The 24034-nt window shown below is 37.2% G+C and overlaps 1 protein-coding gene across 1 annotated transcript in view; it reads right to left on the bottom strand.

Moving 5' to 3' along the window:
- Window positions 1–24034, bottom strand: part of LOC136855495 (zinc finger protein 609-like) — a 154079-nt gene that overhangs the window by 7574 nt on the left and 122471 nt on the right. Inside the window, 3 exon segments of the mRNA XM_067132581.1 lie at window positions 2–275; window positions 777–864; window positions 3029–3167. Of these exon segments, the coding sequence (XP_066988682.1) occupies window positions 2–275; window positions 777–864; window positions 3029–3167 (501 nt within the window).

Raw genomic sequence — 24034 nt, 5'->3', positions numbered from 1 at the left:
CCCTCCGCTGTAACCGTTCACTCGGCTCAGATTTAACTGGGCTGGGAGGGGGATTAAGCACAGGAGTGACATTCCCTCTCCGTCCTTTAGGAACGTTGGCATTCCGTAATTTACCACTGCGTGTCTCAGCAACACTGTCTATGGTTGTGGTGGTGGTAGTCGTGGTGGTAGTTGTAGTGGTGGTGGCAGTCGGTGTGCCGACGGAGGCACGACCCCTCTTGCCCCGACCCTTGGGCGTGCGAGACTCTATGTCACTGGTGGGCGAGTCACAGAACCTGCCAGGAAGAGAGGGGAGAGAGGCGGGTCAGTTGACACAGTAGCCACTCGCCCCACACACCACAAATACCTTTCTTTATGCTCAGTCAGAGGAAAAGAAATCACCTACAGATACAGGTAGAGCAAGATCTTTAGGAGAGCTACAAAACACACCTTTCCACTGCCTCATCTCTTTAACCATTCAATACCAGGAATTTACCATGAAACCTTTTTCCACTGAAAGTTTTAATGCAATCTAGTCAATGGCATTGGAGACATCAAAAATATCAATATATAATTCTTAGCAAAATTCATGAAAGTCTTTTATATATAATTAATTATAGTATGTCATGAGAATAATCACATCAATGACTCTAAAGTCTGAAGAACAAAAACTTTATATCCAAAGACTGACACAATATAAGAGCTTTTTCACTTTTACTCAAAAGAATACCCTACTGTCTCCATGAGGATGTTTTGTAGCTCAGCATGCAAGTGTCCAACAGAGTATGTTTTCTCACCTTGGAGGTGCCCAGTCGTGCCGGGTACAGTCTAATAAGGTACCCACATAAGTCTTGCCACGCCAAGTTACATTGACCACCAGCACTCCTGTGGAAGGCAAATATCTTTAGAATAATGGTTATGACAATGTTAAAGATACATTAAATTTAAGTCGGATTGTAAATGACTCTGATAAACAGAAGCGAGATGGAACTTCTCTTACTGTGTTTGTTTAGGTACTTGTTTTTAAATTTTCATTACATCTATCTTAAGAATAACATAAGTTTTAACAGCTGCAAAAAAATGCCCTTGATACAAAAAGTGGTATCAAACTCACAAAGTACTCCTTAAATTAAGTATAACAAAAAAAGTGACGACATAAAAAGTATGCCTGATTAACTTCAAGTTAGAAGTGTTTTATTTCAAAGGTGGTATACACTTCATTAATGACAAAAAATTCTGAAAGACATTAGAAGCAGATTTACAACAATTTTGAAGGTTTCACTTACGGGGTTACACAAAATCTGTGAATTTATCTCCAATAAAAGGTAAGTGGAGAGAACCATAAATTTTTGCCAAAAATAAGGATTTATGAATTTGACTTAAGAAAAACAAAGCAAAGAAGGTAAAAATACATCCTCCATAACCAAAGATTTATTGCTGCACATCTGTAATGTAAAGAAGCCTACCTAGATCTCTCCGTAAGGTTTCAAATATAAAACTCAAGATATAAATTTCTCCTGAATAACCAGGTCAGCTAAGAAACACCTATACCATGAATTTGGTTTAGTATATATGAACAAAATCTCAAAATACTGTTCAGCACAGATATCTAAACGTTAAAACATTATTGTATGAAAGGGACTTTGTGACAATGGTATTCCATGCAGGATATTGCAATTTCCTATTCTGTAATACAAATTAAATGAATCTCAGCTTTAACTGTACAGAGAGAGCTTGAAAAAAAAAAAAAACATTAGGATGCAATAAAAACATTTTATAAGCCCAAGAAAAAGTGTTAAATTTTAGTCATTATTTAGTGTACCTTTCCAAATTTTAAGGGTATACTGTAGATATATGTACAGCCATCCACAAAGGCTCTCTTTACTTTCCAAAAAACGAAACAAATCTTACAAACTGGCCCCAAGCATACAACACTCAATCAGCCACTGGTTACTGACTGGTTACCAGAAAACTGTACATTTCTATTAGTGAATTTTTCCCGATACAATCCACGTAAGAATCCAACTGAAATGGGAACAATATGGTGAATAAAAACATGTAGAAAACCATGAGAAAATACTTTTGTGAATTATTATAAGCCTTCCCAGGAACAGTACCAAAAATAGCCTTGGCAATCGGAAAATTCCTGGAAGCTGACACATTTCCTTTCTTGGGTTCTTCTCGTCATTTTCATTTGTTATTATGCGAACATAATTTTCTTATGGTCTCTTGGCTATTTTTCCACTACAATGCCAAGTCCATGGTCTCTGACCGACTGATTAATTTCTGACACTGGAATTAAGTGATTTTGAACATGAAGTTTAAGAAAATAATCTTAATATTTTCCCATACATATTATCATTTGTTCCTCGGACAAATTTTGTCCATTATACTCGCTGGGTCATTTTTCTGTCCTGTACAAACTTGCTTGTCATGGTTACGATCTTTTTGGATAGTTCCACATATATACAGACACCACCCTACTTACAAACATTCACAGATACAAACAAATGAGGTCGCAGACTACAATTGTGATCAGAGAGCTACTCTCTGCCAGTCCAAGTTTAAAATTGTATTGTGTTGTAGGATGAAGAAACGGGCACCACCGTACTGACTTTATCATACTGTACTAAAATAAGCATGAAGAGTACAGTAACCAACTTAAAAACAATTCAACATTCAAATGGCCGTCCAAAACGTTACTGCACTGGACAGCCGTTTGAATGTTAATTGACAGTTAATTACTATTTTTCTTCATACCAATTAATACAATTGCACAGTAACAACTTAAAACAATTCAACATTCAAACAGCCATCCAGAACGTTACTGTTACTGTACTGTACTAGGGATTATAACGACAATAACACAGGCAAATGGTGCGTGAGTACAGAGGTTCAACATGCCATTAACGAGCCTTCTGCGTGGGTGTATGCAGTGCCTACTGTTGCGGAAGGCTTTCCTGTTTCTCTGAGGTCACTTCCTGCATGAGGAGCCAGCTCCAAATCACTGCAACTATCAAAGAAAGAGGTCAAAGGTCAATTATCTCACCTCCTTCGGTCTCGTGCCAGACGATGCCTTCAAGCATGACAGAGGTGCCAGGTTCACACGGCCCTAGACAGTCCGGGTCAGTGATTGTAGCAACGCTGGTTCCTACGCACACGTCACGCCTGGAGACGCCCTCATCACCCTGCGGACACAAGGAGGACCTTAAGATTGGTGCGGAGATGGGGGTTCCAAATGACATCAATAACATTAAAAAAAGTGCATGTTATATATATATAAATTGCAAGGTCAGAGTAACATCATTTTGACATTATGCTATCAAAAATTTTTAATATAATGATTTAAACAGCAGTACAGGTAAACTGACCCAAAATACTCCTTAAATTAAAGGTGAATGTGAAGAAAAAATTTGTATACTTAGAAACCTTTAAAATACTTCACAATACTCTTTATATATAAAAATTTACACTATAATATACATATATATATATATATATATATATATATATATATATATATATATATACATACATATATATACAAATATATTGTTGGTGCTTGTGTTTACAGAATTTTGTGCCTCACATAAAAATAAATGTTAAAAGTTTCCTTTTAAAAATCTTCATTAAACAGAACCCTGTAACTCCACAAGAAAAAAAAAATCCAGTAAGTAATTATACCGGTTTGGTAACTCCACCAAAAATAAACCCGGGCAGTAAATAATCATACCGTTTTGAAGATTGCTTGCGCATGTGACATTTGTACAAATTAATCATGCACGAAACCTACACGGCATGAATGGTCTAAGGTGACCTCAGTCACTGGCTAAAGGTCAGAAGTAAGGGAAGGAAGGTCGCCTTGCTTTCAAACAACCTCCGGGTCCTGCTTGTGACTTGGTTTCTATCAAATGGCGAAGGCCAAAAGAGTTTCTCTCTCTCTCTCTCTCTCTCTCTCTCTCTCTCTCTCTCCTTCAATGTGCATACGGGCCAGTTGAGGTATTTATTAACCAAATGGTCTCTCAACAGGCTAACTGTCCCCCCACCCCTCTCTCTCTCTCTCTCTCTCTCTCTCTCTCTCTCTCTCTCTCTCTCTCTCTCTCTCTCTCTCTCTCTCTCTCTCTCACATGGACACAGTGTGTGTCAACTTTAACCCACATAATATGCTTTTTATGTGTTATAAAAATAATTTGCATGCAGCAAATGCAATTGGATCTTTTTTCACATTACAGACACACACACACAGAGAGAGAGAAGAAAGAAGAAAGAAGAAAGAAAGAAGAAGAAGAAGAAGAAAGACTATCTCTTCTATAGCTCTAATGAACCTCATTAATGGCAAAACCATCTTTCCCCTCCATCATATTTCATCTCTTTACCTGTGTTGGTCGAAATTCCCTTTATCAATTCACAGATAAAAGTTCATCCTACATCCCGTGACCCACTTTTATCAAATGGAGATAAATAAATTAAATCGATTTCGATAAATTCTTCCATCGTGACAAAGGTCACGTCCAAATAAAAGTACATGGCCTCCATGAAGACTTAATCTCCTACCCATTATCAGAAGATGTGGGCTAAATGGCTCCTATCAGTCTACATTATCAAATGAAAATTAGGCCTATCGATTACATCTTCGTCCAGTGGTGCATTTCAGGGCGTATAAGAATAATTTATATTACTACAATTAAAGATCAGTATGTAACAACACTTGGAGAGAGAGAGAGAGAGAGAGAGAGAGAGAGAGAGCATCCAATTTCGCCTATTTCCTCAAGTCCAGGACCGCACAATGAAGTGACCTTTTCATTCAGAGTAATTACCGTCAATTATTAGCATAACATAACTCGGGAATGAATATTACATTGCCCAGGCACGATCCACAAGCCAGAGTTGTTATGCAGATGCCTGATAGACATCATCACGCATAATCTAGACTCCGCCTCTTTCCCCAAATCGTCACGCTCGTTCAGGGGCGGGAAAGGAGGGGAGGGGAATGGTATGTCCCGTAATAGGACTTGGGGGAGGGTCACTCAGTGAGCATTCCGATATTTTCCATTACAACCGTTTACGAAATAGGAAAAAGGCGCGAGAAAAAGACGGAACAAAAAATGACGTATTCGGAAAAGGCGTCAATCTATCATGCTTTATTTTCACGCTGCACTTCGTCCACAGAGAGAGAGAGAGAGAGAGAGAGAGAGGAGAGAGAGAGACTCCCAGCAGCTGCCATAACCATAACATCAGCAGGAGCGGGCTTTTGTTCGGACCGTTTCCTTCAACATGTTCCCTTTTAATACACACACACACACACACACACACACACACGGGCGCGCGCACACACATACACACGTACGTACATACACACACATACATGCCCGAAAATGCTCGATCCAGTTTAATTCTTATGACACAAAGTATCCAAATTCTGTCCGCATCAACCACTATTTCCACAACATCGAATAAAATATAATCTTCCTTGTTCCAGCAACCATTTGCAGCAATGACAATTATCTTGATTGACTTCATTAAGGGAAGAAGCCATCGTGGCTTGGAGAGGAAAAACAAATCATTCGAAAAGAAAATAATCGTGTTTTTGTCGTCGTCGAGAACAAACGTGTGAAGCAATCAGAAGGTGAATCATGTAAGATAATGTGTATATTAAAACCAACTTTTGCTTTACCTCAGAAACGTGACATTTAAATTTTAAAAATTCGATGAAGAACAATTATAAATCATGCAAAAATACTGCAGTATTATTGCACTTCGACACCACAACTCAATAATGATTTTTAATTATACTTGATCGAAAAGTCGTAAAATATATTGCAGTTACTGTTACCGATGTATTTACCGTCTTCTGGTTCTGAGAGAGAGTTGAGAGAGAGGCAGGCCTAAAAGTGATACCTTATCACGAAAGGAGCTCTGTGACACATGCCTCGTGAAGACTCTAGTACGAAGACGAGAAAGAATGTTCTGGTGGGTGTTTAACATTCAGGTCTTCTGCAGACCCGTCAATTAGGCCGAGACCCATAACAGTAGGGTGAAACAGAGGCAGCAAAGTAGTACTAGACGTTTGATTTTTACAAGTTCCAGGAATGCCACAGCAGCGCTTCGTTAGAATTTGACTCGAACTTCGATGTGGTGCCACATAGGCCTATGCGGTGGCCATACAAACATCCTCCAAATGTCTACCATATCTGGTCTAATTAAGGGAAAAGTTCAAGAAGGTCAAGGTCAAGTTCTAAATACTTTAAACAGCAATAAAAAAAAAAAAACACTAAGACTACATACTTGGAAGTTAATTTACAGCATTCAGCTAATGTTCCAATTCTTTTTATAATTGTATTTGTATTCCTGCAGCTTGGAAAATATTTACAAATATTTCTCTGATACTTTACCGCTACTGAAACAAAAGGCAGCAATAATAAAAATCAACGATTAAATATATATAAAAAGTTTTAACAATAAAATAAAAATAATTTTCAGTCTCAAGCGTTTAACAATAAAATAAAAACTCATAAAAATAATTGTGTGAGGACCCCACCTGAGCAATAAATGATAATTCCACACACACACACACTAATATATGTGTATGTGTGCGTGTGTAATTCCCTTTGAGTGTAAGTTATTCCCAAAGTAAGGTAAAATCGATAGTATTATGTTATTAGTGACTTTATGTCTGTAGGTGTTCCGAGCGTTATATCAAATAGACACGCTTTATATATATATATATATATATATATATATAGTTATATATATATATATATATATATATATATATATATATATAAGTTGTAAGTGTAGCATGAAACACGCCAACCTAACGAAAATGGTAGTTGTTAATTTCGCCAGCTGACATCAACCCATTACGTTGCACTAGCTTAAGCCTCTCTCTCTCTCTCTCTCTAACAGACAACCTCTCCCTCCCCGCAGCAGCCTTCCACTCCCAATACACCAACCCATCCATTACAACATCCCCCCGACCCCTTCCCAACCCACTCTCAAACACAACCTCTCCCTCTTTTTGATATACTGTAGAACACTTGTTTTTTTTTTTTGTGAATGGTAATCTTGGCGCAGGTGTTTCGCGCAATGGGGCAATTGCTTGGCGAACAGCTGCGTCATCATAATTTCTTTAATATTTTTTTTCCTTTTCCCGGTGACTGACTAAGAAAAGAGAGAGAGAGAGAGAGAGAGAGAGAGAGAGAGAGAGAGAGAGAGAGATGCTATGCTTAGTGGTGACATGTGACTCGGGGGTCGCTCTAACGGGGTCCGGACGATGCTTGGTCCCTCCCCCCTCCTTCGCCTGAGTTGAATTTTCGATGGTTTGACTTCTCCGTGAGACAGAAATTCTCTCTCTCTCTCTCTCTTATCTGTCGTGTGTTCAGATGCGATTTTAGGCGTTTGTGTTTAACCTTCTATGATACGCAATACATACATACACAGATACATACATACATACATACATACATTACATATATATATATATATATATATATATATATATATATATATATATATATATATATATATATATGTGTGTGTGTGTGTGTGTGTGTGTGTGTGTGTGTGTGTGTAGAATGCACATACACCAATGAATTTTTTAACACTTAGAGAAAAACAAAGGGATGCATATGAACCACGAAATTAAGAACCTGACGGCTTGTAAAGTAACACTTTCTCCACAAGAAAAGAACTTTTGAATTTGGGCAATCTTTTTCAGTACCTATACAAATGAATTTGAATGGAAACTTTTCCCAAAAGCCAGTTTACAGATTAGTTATCACTTCTCATATAACATCTAAAACTCTCTCTGTCTCTCTCTCACAATACATTCAAGCTTCAGCGGAATCAAAACGCGTTGTATCAAAGGAATGACGTAGAATTAGACTCATTTCCTACTTTTTCTATATACCATTCTAAAGTACATTCCCAAGATAATCAATATAATATTCTCCCAAATTCTCACCAATCCATTGGCACTTATTAAATGCCACAAGGGCCTGCTTCTTCCTATTCTCCCCCACCCACAATGGGGGGGGGAACCCCCACATCAGCGTCATAATTACGAGACCAACGGAGAACCACCGAATATCTACTTAAACCAGCAAAACGACCCTCCGCTATTAAACCGGTCTATTTCCTCGCCATCCCTCCAAACCAAGACTCTTTCTTATAAGGCTGAATTGCTCTCGCTCCTGCTCCTCCTCCTCTCTCTCTCTCTCTCCCTCCCCCCACCCATCCCCATCGTACAACAAGGGCCCCGCTGTGTTTATAACTATTTTCACGGTGGACTGTTGCATATCCGGATAAGCCCTTGCGCCTTGCTATCGCCATATCTTTTTTTTTTTCCGTTTTACGTTTTTACTTGCCATCTTTAAATTACTCAGGCGGGCGTTTATTCCTGGTGTCACCACGGGAGTGTAGCTCTCTCTCTCTCTCTCTCTCTCTCTCTCTCTCTCTCTCTCTCTCTCTCTCTCCACTCCACATGCACAAAATCACGTATACGTTCGAGGAGCTTACGTGTTAGCGTTACAAAATACGACCATTCCTAAATTCTTGTACGAGAGAGAGAGAGAGAGAGAGAGAGAGAGAGAGAGAGAGAGAGAGAGAGAGAGAGAGAGAGAGCTCTCCAAACATACTGTACACAAACACAGGCATACGTTGAATCGCCTACAAATTACTGTTACAAATTTATAACCACAACCATGAGAGAGAGAGAGAGAGAGAGAGAGAGAGAGAGAGAGAGAGAGAGTTCTGGATGCTCCCAAAAGACGCTTACAGACCATAAACAAACATCTGCGCCTCGTACACAAGGAATAAAAAAAAAAAAAATTACTCGGTGGTACGCCATTGGCCAAGATTCGGCGCCTTCGGTACACACACACTTAAACAAAGCGAGAATAAATAAGATATATCCTTCCGAGGTCTTTCTGCAGTGGAGCAAAGGAAATTGTGTGGATTGTCTAGAAACGTATGTGATGAGTGTTAATTTATATTTATTTAATTATATATATATATATATATATGTATATACAGTGTGTGTGAGAGAGAGGAGAGAGAGAGAGAGAGACATACTTATCTGTTAAAAAGTGATCAGTAGAATTTAATATATATATACACATACATATATATATATATATATATATATATATATATATATATATATATATATATATATATATATATATATATATATATAGAGAGAGAGAGAGAGAGAGAGAGAGAGAGAGAGAGAGAGAGAGAGAGAGAGAGAGATACTTATCTTATCTGTCAAAAAGTGATCAGTAGAATTTTAATATATATACATATACACACATATATATATATATATATATATATATATATATATATATATATATATATATATATATGAGAGAGAGAGAGAGAGAGAGAGAGAGAGAGAGAGAGAGAGAGAGAGAGAGAGAGAGAGAGAGAGATTCACCACCTCTACACTCCTACCAAAAATAAATAAAAATAAATATTAAGGCGAATAACCAGTAAGAACCGAGAGAAACGAACTTTATCAATTAGACGTAACACGAAATTACGGGCAAACCCCACGGTCTGACTGAGGGTCTTATATCAGACAGGTGAGTTATGGGTAGTAAAAGACTTCGCCGCCACATCTAACCGGAGCGGTTTAATGACACCTTGGCTATAAATTATCCCCAGAGCCTGGCTAACCATCTCCCATATCCCCCCCCCCCTAACCCCATCCCTCTCCCCAAACCACCATGGTTCATCGTTATCCTACCAGCCGCCCTCGCCTTCCCTCGAACACGAGACCCGCCTTCGAATGGCGAGCTGTAACGAGTCCTGAATGAGAATGTTTCTCGTGTCGGATGTTCCCATTGTACGGGTAATAGGATTTCGGTGCAGAGTGCAGAATTTCCTGTTGTGCGAGCAATTACAGGGTTTTCGTGCAGAAGTTCCTATTGAAAGACGGTAGGATTTCCGTGCAGAAGTTCCTACTGGACGAGCATTAAGATTTCCGTACAGAATGCAAAGTTCCTGTTGCACGAGCAATAGGATTTCCGTACAGAAAGCAAAGTTCCTGTTGTACGGGCAATAGGATTTCCGTACAGAATACAGTTCGTGTTGTACGAGCACGAGGATTTCCATACAGAATGCAGAACTTCCTATTGTACGAACAATAGGATTTCCGTGCAGAATACAGTTCACGTTGTAGGAGCAATCGGATTTCCGTAATGAACGCAACGTTCCTGCCGTACTAGCAACAGGGTTTCCGTACAGAATACAGTTCGTGTTGTACGAGCAATAGGATCGCCATAATGAATGCACAGTTCCTGTTGTACGTACAACAGGATTTCCGTAGAGAATACAGTTCGTGTTGAACGAGCAATAGGATTTCCATAATGAACAGTTCGTGTCGTACGAGCAATAGGATTTCCATAATGAACAGTTCGTGTTGTACGAGCAATAGGATTTCCATAGTGAACGGAAGTTCCTTCTGTGCGAGCAATAAGATTTCCGTACAGAAGTTCCTACTGTACAAGCAATAAGAGTTCCCTAACAAAAGTTCCCATTGTACGAACAACAGGATTTCAGAAAATTCCTGCTGGACGAGCAATATAATTTGTGTACAAAGTGTAACTTTCTCGGATCAGAAGTTCCTATGGTATAAGCAATAAGATTGCTGTACAATGCTTATTGTGTCTCCATGGTATTAATACGTCACAATATTTTGTATCACATATCATTATTAGGGCGACAAATTCTTTTGATAATAAATTTTACTTGTACGAATGTATCATAAGAGCGACTGATTCTTTTGTAAAGAAAAAGAAATACAATCTATTTTATAATGGTATAAATCTATTATGAAACGACTGATTCTTCCGTGAGAAAACGTTTTAAATTGGTTAATACCAGGGCAAAAACGAACAGCATTTTGTGATCACTGGTAACACTTGATACAAAGCTCTTCCATCATCAGACCTACAGAGATTAAAGCTGGAATTACGGATGGACGCTCCAACTAATATTATGAAAAAAAAAAAAAAGATAATTATAGTTCAATCACACCGAAAACAAATATCAAAAGGTAAAGTCACCACGATAAACTGACTGGAAACTAATGGATTTATATAAGCACGTGATGGGTAAGAAAAAAATTGCCCTAAGGTAAATGGCCCAAGGTAAAGGCTTGATGACTTGTTCGCAAGGAAAATTTTGCCTATCACATTTTTTCTTTTATTTGACTGATTCTGTGTTCCTTTGCTTTCTCTCAGGACTTGTTACGTTGTTCTTATTAGTTACTTTGTTATTTTAAGAGTAACTTCTTGTTAAAACAGTTTTCCTGAAACTATTACCAATAAATTAAGATATTTGTAATCTAGTTTATGAAAAGTAATTCCACAGAAATTTCACCTGGACTTATACGCTTGATTATATATATATATATATATATATATATATATATATATATATATATATATATATATATATATATATATATATATATAAATTACAAAAAGCGTACCGGAACACCAAATACAATAGGTGGTAAAGCTAGTGAAGGTAAATAAATACGGAAAAATTTACACTAAAGTGAACGTCAGTTTGGAGAGAGAGAGAGAGAGAGAGAGAGAGAGAGAGAGAGAGAGAGAGAGAGAGAGAGAGAGAGAGAGAGAGAGAGAGAGTCCACATTCGGAAGCTATCAACTTGGGTACTCGCCATTATTATTACCGATTACAGCGTTCGATTCTGAATCTAGTGTTTATCACAGCCGACTTGCCAATGATTAAGGTTCATGGACCCCTGTCAAATTAGAACTTGCACACAACTTCTACGCGTTCGGTGCATTTAATCGTCTACAAGTGTCGAATGTTTTTTTTTTCCTTTACGTTTTATTACTAATGCAGGGATTCATTCTTGCTTTAGACAAGGGGCTGAATGTATTTTTCCTTTTATTTTTCAAGACATGATTCGTTAGAGCTTTAGGGGTTGAAAAACTTTCTGGAAGTGACTGCCAGTTTACTTAGGCTATTCTGAAGCCATCGCGTCTTAACAAAACAGTATGAAAAATTAAATAAATAAAACACTTAGGTGCTAAAGGCATGATTGCAGATACTACTACTCCATGTTTTTTTTTTTTCTCAGGCCAAACCCACCTAAAAAGAAAAACACCATTTTACCAAAACCACGAACAAAAACAAAATGGTTAAACTGGTTGTTCTTCCTAGCGTTATAAATTAACTGGGAGAGAAACAACACACCAATGTGCCAGAATATAAAATGAGAAACGGCTTAAAAAAATCAGTCTAACAATTCTCGAGCGTCAGCGAGTGAAAAAAAAAGATTGTAAGTGGAAAAAAAAAGGTTGTACGAGTAACGGGGAGCTTGTACCAACATGCAAACAATATTATTTTTTTTACTGGAATCTGTTAAGCTTGAAAACACTTTCTTGATATCTCTATTATAAATGCCTTTATAAATATGATCAAACTGAGAAGAAAATAAGACCTTTACTGAAACTAAAAACTATCGTAAAGTAATTTTTTAAATATTTCAAAAATAAGAAACAAAAAATGATCCTACATCTATCTATATATTATATATATATATATATATATATATATATATATATATATATATATATATATATATATATATATATATATATAATTCAAAATGTTTGAAATGGCATCAGCAAAATACATTAAATATACCAAAAAACTCCGCGATACTCCGCGAACACCCAAGAAGTCAGTCAGTCTCTCTCTCTCTCTCTCTCTCTCTCTCTCTCTCTCTCTCTCTCTCTCTCTCTCTCTCTCTCTCTCTCTCCCTTGTTCCGCTGATTGACTTGGGAAGGTAAAGCCGGAAACCGAACGCCATCATCTCTTGTACCACATCACGAATTTGCCAGGACTCGGCAACAGATAAATTGTTGCAGGGTCTCTCTCTCTCTCTCTCTCTCTCTCTCTCTCTCTCTCTCTCTCTCTCTCTCTCTCTCTCTCTCTCACATAGGAAAAAGGAAGAGAGAGAGAGAGATACTGGTGTATGAGAGAGAGAGAGAGAGAGAGAGAGAGACTGGTGTATGTATATGTGTGTGAGAGAGAGAGAGAGAGAGAGAGAGAGAGAGAGAGAGAGAGAGAGAGAGAGAGAGAGAGACTGGTGTATGTATATGTGTGAGAGAGACTGGTGTGTCAGAGAGAGAGAGAGAGAGAGAGAGAGAGACTGGTGTATGTAGGCTATATGTGTGAGAGACTGGTGTTCCTGAGAGAGAGAGAGAGAGAGAGAGAGAGAGAGAGAGAGAGAGAGAGAGAGAGAGAGAGAGAGAGAGACTCTCGACACGGTATCCTGGCTAACATAAAAGAGACGCCACTCCAATTGCCACTGGTGTTTTCAAGTTCCTTTGATCTGCTTTCAGTCGCATCGAGGATAAAGGGAACACAAGACCGAAGAACCCGGATAAACAAAATGGGAAACTATTTCATGTTTAAGTAAATCACCCGTAATCAACTTTACGACTTGAAAGGTGTTCTTGAAATGGCAGGAGATTTCCTCTTGCTCTTGAGCGTGGAGTACGGGAAGTGCAAAATATAACGATGGTATTTTATGCACACAGATAGGTAGAGCTTCATTAACTAACGTTTTCGCCTCCGTAATACTGGTACAAAAACTCATAACACAGGCGTGCGTAGTAATGGTACAAAAACTCAAAACGCAGACATAAGTAATAACGGTACAAACACTCAAAACACAGACATAAGTAATAACGGTACAAACACTCAAAACACAGACGTAAGTAATAATGGTACAAAAATTCAAAACGCAGACATAGCCTAAGTAATAATGGTACAAAAACTCATAACACAGACATACGTAAGAATGGTAAAAAAACTCACTCTCTCTGACACACACGTAAGAATGGTGAAAAAAGCTCATAACACAAGACGTATGTAAAGATAGTAGAATAATTCGCAATACACACATATACGTAAAAAATGGTACAAAAATTCATCAACACTCATAAGAATGGTACAAAAACTCACAAACACACATCAGAATGGTACAAACTCTCACAAACAAACACACAAGAATGGTACAAAAACTCACAAACACACACAAGAATGGTATAAAAACTCACAAACACACACAAAAATGGTACAAAAACTTATAACCCACATACACGCACAATGAAAGAATGATACAAAACTAACAAAAACACACACACACACCTACTCTCATAAGAATGGAACAAAAACTCACAAAAACACACTTCAGAATGGTGCAAAAAGTCGTAACACACAAGAATGTTATAAAAACACAAAAGTCTTTTGCGCTGCTAACGTTGAAATCCGCATAAAAAAATTCAAATGACTAGTCAAAATTTATATATTACTAATTTTTGTTTTTAAGACAAGCCTTTATAAACCCTGTCCCAGATTTAATAGTAAACTTGCCTTTATATACGAGAATTAAGGCAAACTGTGAAGAGTATTTGATCATTCTGAGAGCATATGAAATTATTATTAAAAACATATAGCCAAAAGGAATAAAAGTGGTGCATCGTCAAATCACAAACAGACCACGAAAACAAAAAAAAAGTTTATGGGGATACAAGAGCTCCAGAAACAATACACTGTTTGTTGAAGGGGATACATTCCTCCTCCTCAAGTGACGGGGATACAAATTTCTCCCTGTCTTTGGCACTGTCTTAATTTCCGGTGTTGGGGAACGGTGTAATCTAAAGCCGTTAATATCTTTTTTTTTTTTAACACTTCCTATTTGGGAAATATTTTTTTCCCAACGGGGTCGCGTGTTCGTGTTTAATGTTAATTTTCATGTTATAAATAAACAAATAACTACATGGGCTACATAAACACAAATAAATATTTACTGGAACTAATGGACGCATGAGCATGTTGTTTCACTGAAATAAAATGCTGACTCACATCGAGATCGAACACCAATCTCTCAATTGGTGGGTCAACTGGTATCGCCCTGGCCTTTCATTTGAGGGACTGGTTCGATCCCGAAGTAAGAATATATAATATATATATATATATATATATATATATATATATATATATATATATATATATATATATATGCAAGAGTTTTGTCATGCATCACATTAATGACTAGAAAATTAAATTCCTGGGTCCACTTTTTTTTGTTTTTGTTTTTCAACTTACAAGCAAAACTCGTCGACAAAATAATTTATTTATTTTTTTTCAAAAACAAGTTTTACACATGGCGCAACCTACTGTCGACCTTTCCCAGAAGAAATTGTCTGTCAGTTAGTGTGAAGTTTTAATATGATTTCGCGGGATACAACCCTTTAAACACATCAAATCTTTTAAATTTCCTCTTTAAAATAATGCGCATTGCCTTTTTTCTGTAAAAGAAAACTATTGCGCCGCCTTTGTCTCTCCGTCCGCAATTAATTCTGTCCGCCCTCAGATCTTAAAACCTACTGAGGCTAGAGGGCTGCAAATTGTTATATTGATCATCGACCATCCAATCATCAAACATACCAAATTGCAGCCCTCTAGCCTCAGCAGTTTTTATTTTATTGAGTTAAAGTTAGCCATAATCGTGCTTCCGGCAACGATATAGGATAGGCTACCACCGGGCCGTGGTTATGGTTAGAGTTTCATGGGGTGCGCCTCATACCGAGATCACCGAAAGATAGATCTATTTTTGGTGGCCTTGATTATACACTATAGTGACAGTACAGAAATCTCGATTGCGCCGAGGAACTTCGGCGCATATTTTAATCGCTTTTTTTTTATTCTGGAGAATAAAATAAGCAATTAAATTTCATAATAATGTTAGGTTCTAAAGAATTCATTTCCTTAATATAGGATTATACTGAATAAAGGGGTTGGTACAAGATTCTGAAGAAAAAATACCTCAATATATAATTTTAGGGAATAAATTCTTAACTCTTCAAAATAAAGTTAAGAAAAAATTCTAAAGAAATATCTTGTAGTGGACGATTCACTAGAATAAAATCTTTGGCAAGGGATAAGACTTTAAAGATTCAATTTCTTGACAGAGTTCTAAAGAATACAATCCTTCATAGATGATTCTACAAAAAGTTCCATGCTACAGGATTCTGTTATGTTCTTAATGCAGGACTTTCCAAAATGCTCCTTAATAATGCAGGACTCTACAAAACACTTCTAAATGCAAGATTCAACAGAAATGATCCTTAACACAGGACTCTGCAAAACACTCCTAAATGCAAGATTCTACAGAAATGATTCTTAACACAGGACTCTACAAAACACTCCCAACTACAAGATTCTACAGAAATGATCCTTAACACAGGACTACAAAACACTCCTAAATGCAAGATTCTACAGAAATGATCCTTAACAGAGGATTCTGCAAAACACTCCTGAAAGCAAGATTCTACAGAAATGATCCTTAACACAGGACTCTACCAAAACACTCCCTAAACAGGGCTCTACAAAATACACTCCTGAACACAGGATTCTACATAAAATACCCCCGGACACAGCGCACTCTAAAGAAGAACCAACCCCTTAGCACAGAGAAAATACACCAGTTTTGTTTCTCGCTACAGAACACAAAGTCCCTAGGCACGCCGGCCCTATTTCCTCATCGAGGCGGGAACAATGAAAACCTAAAAAAAAAAAAAAACCGCTCTTCTAAAGGATAGTGACCTCTCCTCCCTCTCAGAGGTCACGGGTGATGACGTCAGAAGGAGAAGGAGAAGGAGAAGAAGACCCTCGAAGACGTTACAATAGGATTTTCCCCTCACCCTTTTCTTTTCTTTCGTTTATCTGACGTTCCTTATCGAAAAGGAGGCTGACGTTGAGACGGTCCGAATGTGGAATGAGGTCGAGACGGATAACTGACAAGGCGGGCAGGAGAAGAACATGGCAGAACAGCACCTCTGACGAATATATACCTGGTGTATACTCGTTCTATATTTGTTCTACTTTGGATACACGAATCTTGCGAACTGAACGAGTTTATATCAAGGTCAATGTTATGATTAACAGAGAAGTACAAATGTGTATGTGTATATCCATACATACACATATATACATACACGCATACATACACGATTCTTATGAATAGAACGAGTTTAAGGTCAAATTTATAGTTAACAGTTAAGTACAAATTTTATATATATATATATATATATATATATATATATATATATATATATATATATATATATATATATATATATAATATTATGTCTTCCTTTTCGACAAAAAAACTTATTAATTGCGGTAGAGTATTACGGTTCATGTTGTGATTAACAAAGGAAAAATGGCGTGTGTATGTATACATTTAAACTTGTGACTCACATCGGGATCGAACCCAGGTCTCTCAAAATTATAAAGGCAAGGGAGCTTTCGACATACTTCTTAACATTTTGCGATATGTGGTATCTTATTTTCTTATATGAATAATACCTGATCTCTCTCTCTCTCTCTCTCTCTCTCTCTCTCTCTCTCTCAGACGAATTACGCTTGAGGCCTTAAATGAAAATAAACTGGGAAGAACTTGTCCTATAAAAGTAAGCTTTTTTTCATTATGAAAGCAAGTTTTTTTTCCGATAGCACATCTTCGAACCTGACTGCCTTCCTACAGTGATAAAAAATATAAAAGTTTTAAAGTTCCTATACTTTTAAGCGTACAAGAGACTGCTATTACAGAGAGAGAGAGAGAGAGAGAGAGAGAGAGTGTGTGTGTGTGTGTGTGTGTGAATCGACAGCAAGCTGGAAAATGAAGAGGCGATTCAGGTCTGAATGAAATGTACAGAGCGAACGCTGTGAAAACGAACTTTTAGAGACCACTCGTTGCGAGTCCTTGTGTTCGTTCGTTCGTATTTGCTATCTTAGCGCGCGCGAGCGCACTCACTGGAGGGGGATGGGACACAGAGGAGGAGGAGGAGGAGGAGGAGGAGGAGGAGGAGGAGGAGGAGGAGGAGGAGGAGGAGGAGGAGGAGTCACTATAACCGTGTGGTTGCGGAATGGGGGAAAGGGTAGACTGAACGTTGGGTGTGTTTGGATGTGTGAGAGAGAGAGAGAGAGAGAGAGAGAGAGAGAGAGAGAGAGAGAGAGAGAGAGAGAGAGGAAGACCCTCCCAGCGGATGTGGCAAAAGCTGGGATGTGGTAAACTTGTGAACATCACACCTGCAAGACATCTCAGAGACGCGTTTCTTGGGCCGAATTAAAAACCCACTACGGGTTGTTGAACACAACGAGCAATTAGGGTGGGGAGTTTGTGTTCTTGGCATGCTAAACATTCCATAAAAGCCTCCTTTAATTCTGTTTCTCTCTCTCTCTCTCTCTCTCCCTAATACTCCAATTTCCGGACGATTAAATAAAAAATAAGTCTGTTAAGATGACACGTGTTCATTTGCCATCCTGCCCCGCCTGCATTTCATAAATTATTACTTAATAATTTCTAATAATATCTATGTTGAGTATAAATCATTTTTAAACATGTGAAGAAACACACGTGTAGCTATATAAAGAGTATTTCCGTAAAAAAAAAAAGTTATTGCTATTTATCACTGGTATTTAAATCGTACAGACCTGATGGCTTATTGGCGCCGAAACTGTCAAGGTCAATTCGAGAGGTGTATCTGAATACATACACAATTCCAGGAAAATATACTTGTGAATTCTTTCCGTCATTTTACTGGCAAAACAAGTAAGCTTTCACAGAAGTGCAAAAGGTGAACGGAGGCTTCAATCCGCTATATATATATCCTAACTCCTTAAAGGTTCAACACATCGAATTTTCGTTTAATGGGTCACGCAGCGTATTAAACCAGCGACGAAAAAGTTCATTTATCATTCTACTTTGGCCCCGACGACAGAATTGTGAATGCCTTATCACGGTATTCATATATGTGTGGTGAATTCACTAGGGATAAATACACTCGTAGGTTTGTAAGTGGACGGTAAAGGGCAGAAAATACATAAAAAGCGCTCTCAGAAATACACAAGTGTGTGTGTGTGGTTATCGGGTACACACATACACATGCACGCACACACACACACATCATCATTTTCCCTTTAATACATCTCCCTCTCTCTCTCTCTCTCTCTCTCTCTCTCTCTCTCTCTCTCTCTCTCTCTCTATGAAAACTATTAAGCAATGACAATCTCTCGACCAAAATTCTATACATCACAACTGGGGCATAAAGACAATTTATTAGGTAACTAACAACAGCAAAACATGGACCTGATGAGAAAATAAAAAAAAGAGAAAATAAAAATAAAAAGAAACCCAAGGTGAGCTGTTACATTTAGATATCTTACAACCGACATCAACAGGAGCAGAAAAAAAAAAAAAATCAATGACGAAAATCAAGTCGGCTCAAAGATCCTGCCTGACACGGCCTGAACCAACCTCATGTTTCTCAACGTCATACGTCGCGCCTGACAAGGAATTTAATGCCGCAGAGGAGCCTTCAATTTGAACCTGCCCCTTCTTATCTGGTACAACTACACAAACATCGAGGAGAGAAAAAAATACACACGAAAAAAAAAAAAAGTTCATTCCGTCATACAAGAAGCACCAACACTTTCTAATCCGCAGATAAACAGATCCATCCTCACATACATTCAGTCACAACCAGGCGTCCCTCCACTTATTTTAAACCTCAAACAAACAAATCCTAACCCCAATACTCCCCTTCCCCCACCCCACAACCCTCCCAACACACATCACTGATTCTTCCTCGACAATCCCTGGCAAACTTAGCATTCGCTTAAATCTTACTCTAATCAGTCCATGTTACCGAAGCGATTTCCTGCACACACGCACGCACACACACACACACACATTATAACATATATATATATATATATATATATATATATATATATATATATATATATATATATATAGAGAGAGAGAGAGAGAGAGAGAGAGAGAGAGAGAGAGAGAGAGCTGTTCTCCACTTACTGTTACTGTAATCAATTTTGCTATGAATGCTGGAAAAACGACAAAACCGACATTCACTGTTAACTACAAGCAATACTACCACTCCTGAAATTCGATATAAAAAATATTTTGATCCAACACTAATAAATATTTCCTTAGCAAAATGCCAGCAAAAACAAACAAATGCATAAACTGTAACTTCTTGGATAAATTCACACAAACACATCGGTTGGAACAAAAAGATGAATGATTATATGCGACTGTTTGTCATCCATCACGAAATTTAAAATCCTCAAGCTCTTTTCAGTATTTATAAATGAAGGATGGTGATAATTCTGTATAAAAAAAAACCGAAAAATATAATTTTTGATTCTCAATCTTCGTATTTAAAAAAAAGAAGAAAATCTCAGACTTTACACCAAAAAAAGGGCCACCAACATCATGAACTCGCCTTTTCTGACTAATTTTATTCTTCAATTCGTTCCCATCACGGACCTTGACAGACATTTGGCAAATCTCTCTCTCTCTCTCTCTCTCTCTCTCTCTCTCTCTCTCTCTCTCTCTCTCTCTCTCTCTCTCCCTTCCCCACGCCTATAATCACTGCTACTATTTACACGCTGCTGCCTGCTGAAAGGGGCCCATTCATGAGGCATCAACCCTATACAGCTGCTGCGGCTGGTGTTGCTTTTTGGTTGGGAACGGGGTAGAAGGGGGGATGGGAGAGGAAGGAATAAATGGGGGAAGGGGGAAGGGTGGGAATAAGTGGAGAGCAGCCGCAATCGGGAGGAAGGAAGGGGAGGTGTTCATTTCATTCACTTCGTGCGAAAATTAATATGGTGGAAGATGAATGATGTGCTGGGGTTATTTGTGTACGTGTTAAAAATCTCTCTCCAGAACAGAGAATCATGAAACCCGTCCACCCCTGACCCACGAAAGCACTTAAAATCAACAACGAACGTCCCTCGCCACCGAACTATCATACAGCCACATACAATAATTTGCGTGACAGGCAACTTATGTCTTTTTGTCCGGCAACCCTCGACAAAGCCCAACACAAGAGCACCCACGTAAATAAACGGACATGTTGTCGGAATAACTCCATTTAACATTCCAACGCCGGGAGTAGTTCACTTTCGAAATGCGTTTATTAATATAAAACTCTCTCTCTTTCTCTAAGTAACGTCTGGCATGAATGCACTCAGAAAGCAAAACTCTTCAAAAAGTGAGATCTATTCATATTCATTTTCTTGTTGTTGTCATCGATTCTCGCTTGCTGCGTTTGTTCGTCAGGGGTATATTTATCGTGCATTTTATTTCGGACATATCCTGTTAAATTGTATCAGTATTAAACATGTAAGATACAAGACGTTTTGTTTCACTGTATCCGTATTAAAAATGTAAGATAAAAGACGTTTTGTTTATGTACTTATCTTTCAGACTTTGATGACAGCATACTTTTAACACAACACACACATACCAACATAAAAACATACCAATACATAAAAAATACCTTTTACAAAAACAAATCAATTTACGCGGCATGACTTTTTGTTATGTAAATATTCATATTTTTAACACAAAAAGCACTTGTCACCATAAAACGTTTCTACAAATAACACACGACTTTTGTTTATGTATATATCTTTCATACTTTCAACAGAACACACACTTGCTAACATAGCCTAAACGTTTTCGCAAATAATACGTGACGTTTTATGTAAATATTTTTCACACTTAAACATAAAAAGCACTTATCAACACACACGTTTTACAAATAATACGAACACTTAAGTAAAAATACAGAACAGGAATTTAAGCCAGACTGCCTACACGATCATACTTCACACACAAAAAAAAACTCACAGAGATAAATGTGTATATCTATAATACAAACGTAAAGAAACTTTGATTTTTTTCGCTTACATACTCTAAAACGAAGGACAACACAAGGCATTCACGAGTATCATTAACGTTGTATGTTTGTACGTACGAACTTCTCATTTTTATTTTGACGAATTTTTAAATTCAATTAGCAATATCTGATGTCACGTTTTACCAAGACTATGATGTAAGAAACTTAATACTTTCATCAGAAAAAAAACAAAAGCTTAAAAAAAAAAAAATTCATGTACTTGCTGTAAAGAAACTTAATACTTGTAGCAGACACAAAATAGAACATTTCAAAGAACACCGTAACGTAATTATAGCATTAAAAAATTTCATATATAGCACAAAATTCATCATAATTACAAAAAAAACTAGAAAGCTACACCAACTCTTTATTAAACACCACAGATACTTTTTCAAGATAAAAAGTTGTTTGTCTTTTTTTTTTTAAATTCTCTGGGGGAGTGACACTAACACAAGAGGTTATTTGACACGACACCATGAGAGCGGAGAGAGAGAGAGAGAGAGAGAGAGAGAGAGAGAGAGAGAGAGAGAGAGAGAGAGAGAGAGAGGCCAGGCCCGTTTGAAACCACATCGAGTCGGTATCAGAACACACAATCGCTTGCCCTAACGATGGAAAGTGACGCCAGTTGATAATGCGATAAAAAATATATATATACTTCGGGCAATTTTTTTTTCTATAAAATTATGTGCTTCAGGCATTTTTTTTTTTCTAAAAAATATATACTTCGGGCAATTTTTTTTTACTAAAAAAATATATACTTCGGGCAATTTTTTTTCCTAAAAAAATATATACTTCGGGCAATTGTTTTTTCTAAAAAAACATATACTTCAGGCAATTATTTTTCCTCAAAAAAATATATACTTCGGGCAATTGTTTTTTTTTTTTTTTAAATATAGCCTACTTCTGGCAATCGTTTTTTTCTAAAAAATATATATATTTCAGGCTTTTCTTAAATATGTACTCCGGGCAATTGCTTTTTTCTAAAAAAAATATTACGATATAGAGCATAAAAACAATGAGGGCTGGTTTTAGACCAACATTTTTAGAATTCATTACAATAACACCTTAAAACGCTCTTAATTACTCTATATTTTCTTAGTAGTACCATGAAAAACTATGCAAGTTACCAACGTAGAAATAAAGTTTATTGTAAGCAGTACGACAGGCAATATATATCCATACATACATACACACACACGTGTATATATATACATAGCCTATATGTGTATACAGTATATATACTGCATATATATCTGGGTAGATACACAGATAATTCTAGATATTTCTTGCATACTGGGATGATAAAATGTGGCGAAACTCAATATCATGACAATGTACGACTTCAAACGAAGTGAAAGAAAAAACAAACTAGACTAAATCATTTCAAAGGTTATCATTCTTTTTCACTAAATATGGACGTTCAATAAAACATCAATTATACCAAAAAAAAGAGAGAGAAAAGAAAGGAAACAAGTAAATATCTAAAATACCACGACAAAGAAAACATTAACTGACAAGGCGTACAAAACCGGATGGAATTTAACCTATAAGGAAACGTAAAAGACAAAATGCAAGAAAATGCATAAACAATCGTTACCAGTAACACAAAAAAATACACGATGTATAATTTTTCTTGCATTAACCGAAACAACAGACTTATTAGATACAAAGAGACAAAGAGAGAGAGAGAGAGAGAGAGAGAGAGAGAGAGAGAGAGAGAGAGAGAGATGTGTAATTTTTCCTACATTAACGAAAACAAAAGACATATTAGATACAAAATAGTAACAGTAACACAGAGAGAGAGAGAGAGAGAGAGAGAGAGAGAGAGAGAGAGAGAGAGGTAAACCATTAACGAAAACAAAAGACATAATAGATACAAAATAGTAACAGTAACACACAAAAACACCGACATGGTCCACAAAAACAATCGACATGGTCCCACCTGAGACCGACGGGAAAAAGTAAAAAAAAAAAAAAACCTGGAAAACAAAAAAACCTGGATCGCCATAAAAATCGTCATGTGACAACCACCTCGGAGCTCCCATAACTCGAGTTGCCAATTAGGCTTATATGCGCTTTCTCTCTCTCTCTTTTATCATTTATAACAAGTTGGCGACCTTTAGCCCGCCGTACGTATATATCAGCTCTTTGCGGATCTAATAAGTGGTAACAGATCAAGTCAACAGAATGATGGTAGGTTTTACTTATATGTGAATTTCTATTAAATAT

This window comes from Macrobrachium rosenbergii, chromosome 31 (genome assembly GCF_040412425.1).
Source record: "Macrobrachium rosenbergii isolate ZJJX-2024 chromosome 31, ASM4041242v1, whole genome shotgun sequence".
In the NCBI taxonomy this organism is placed as follows: Eukaryota; Metazoa; Arthropoda; class Malacostraca; order Decapoda; family Palaemonidae; genus Macrobrachium; species Macrobrachium rosenbergii.
The sequence above is the reverse complement of the archived record's forward strand: the minus strand, read 5'-3'. Positions and strand labels throughout refer to the sequence as shown.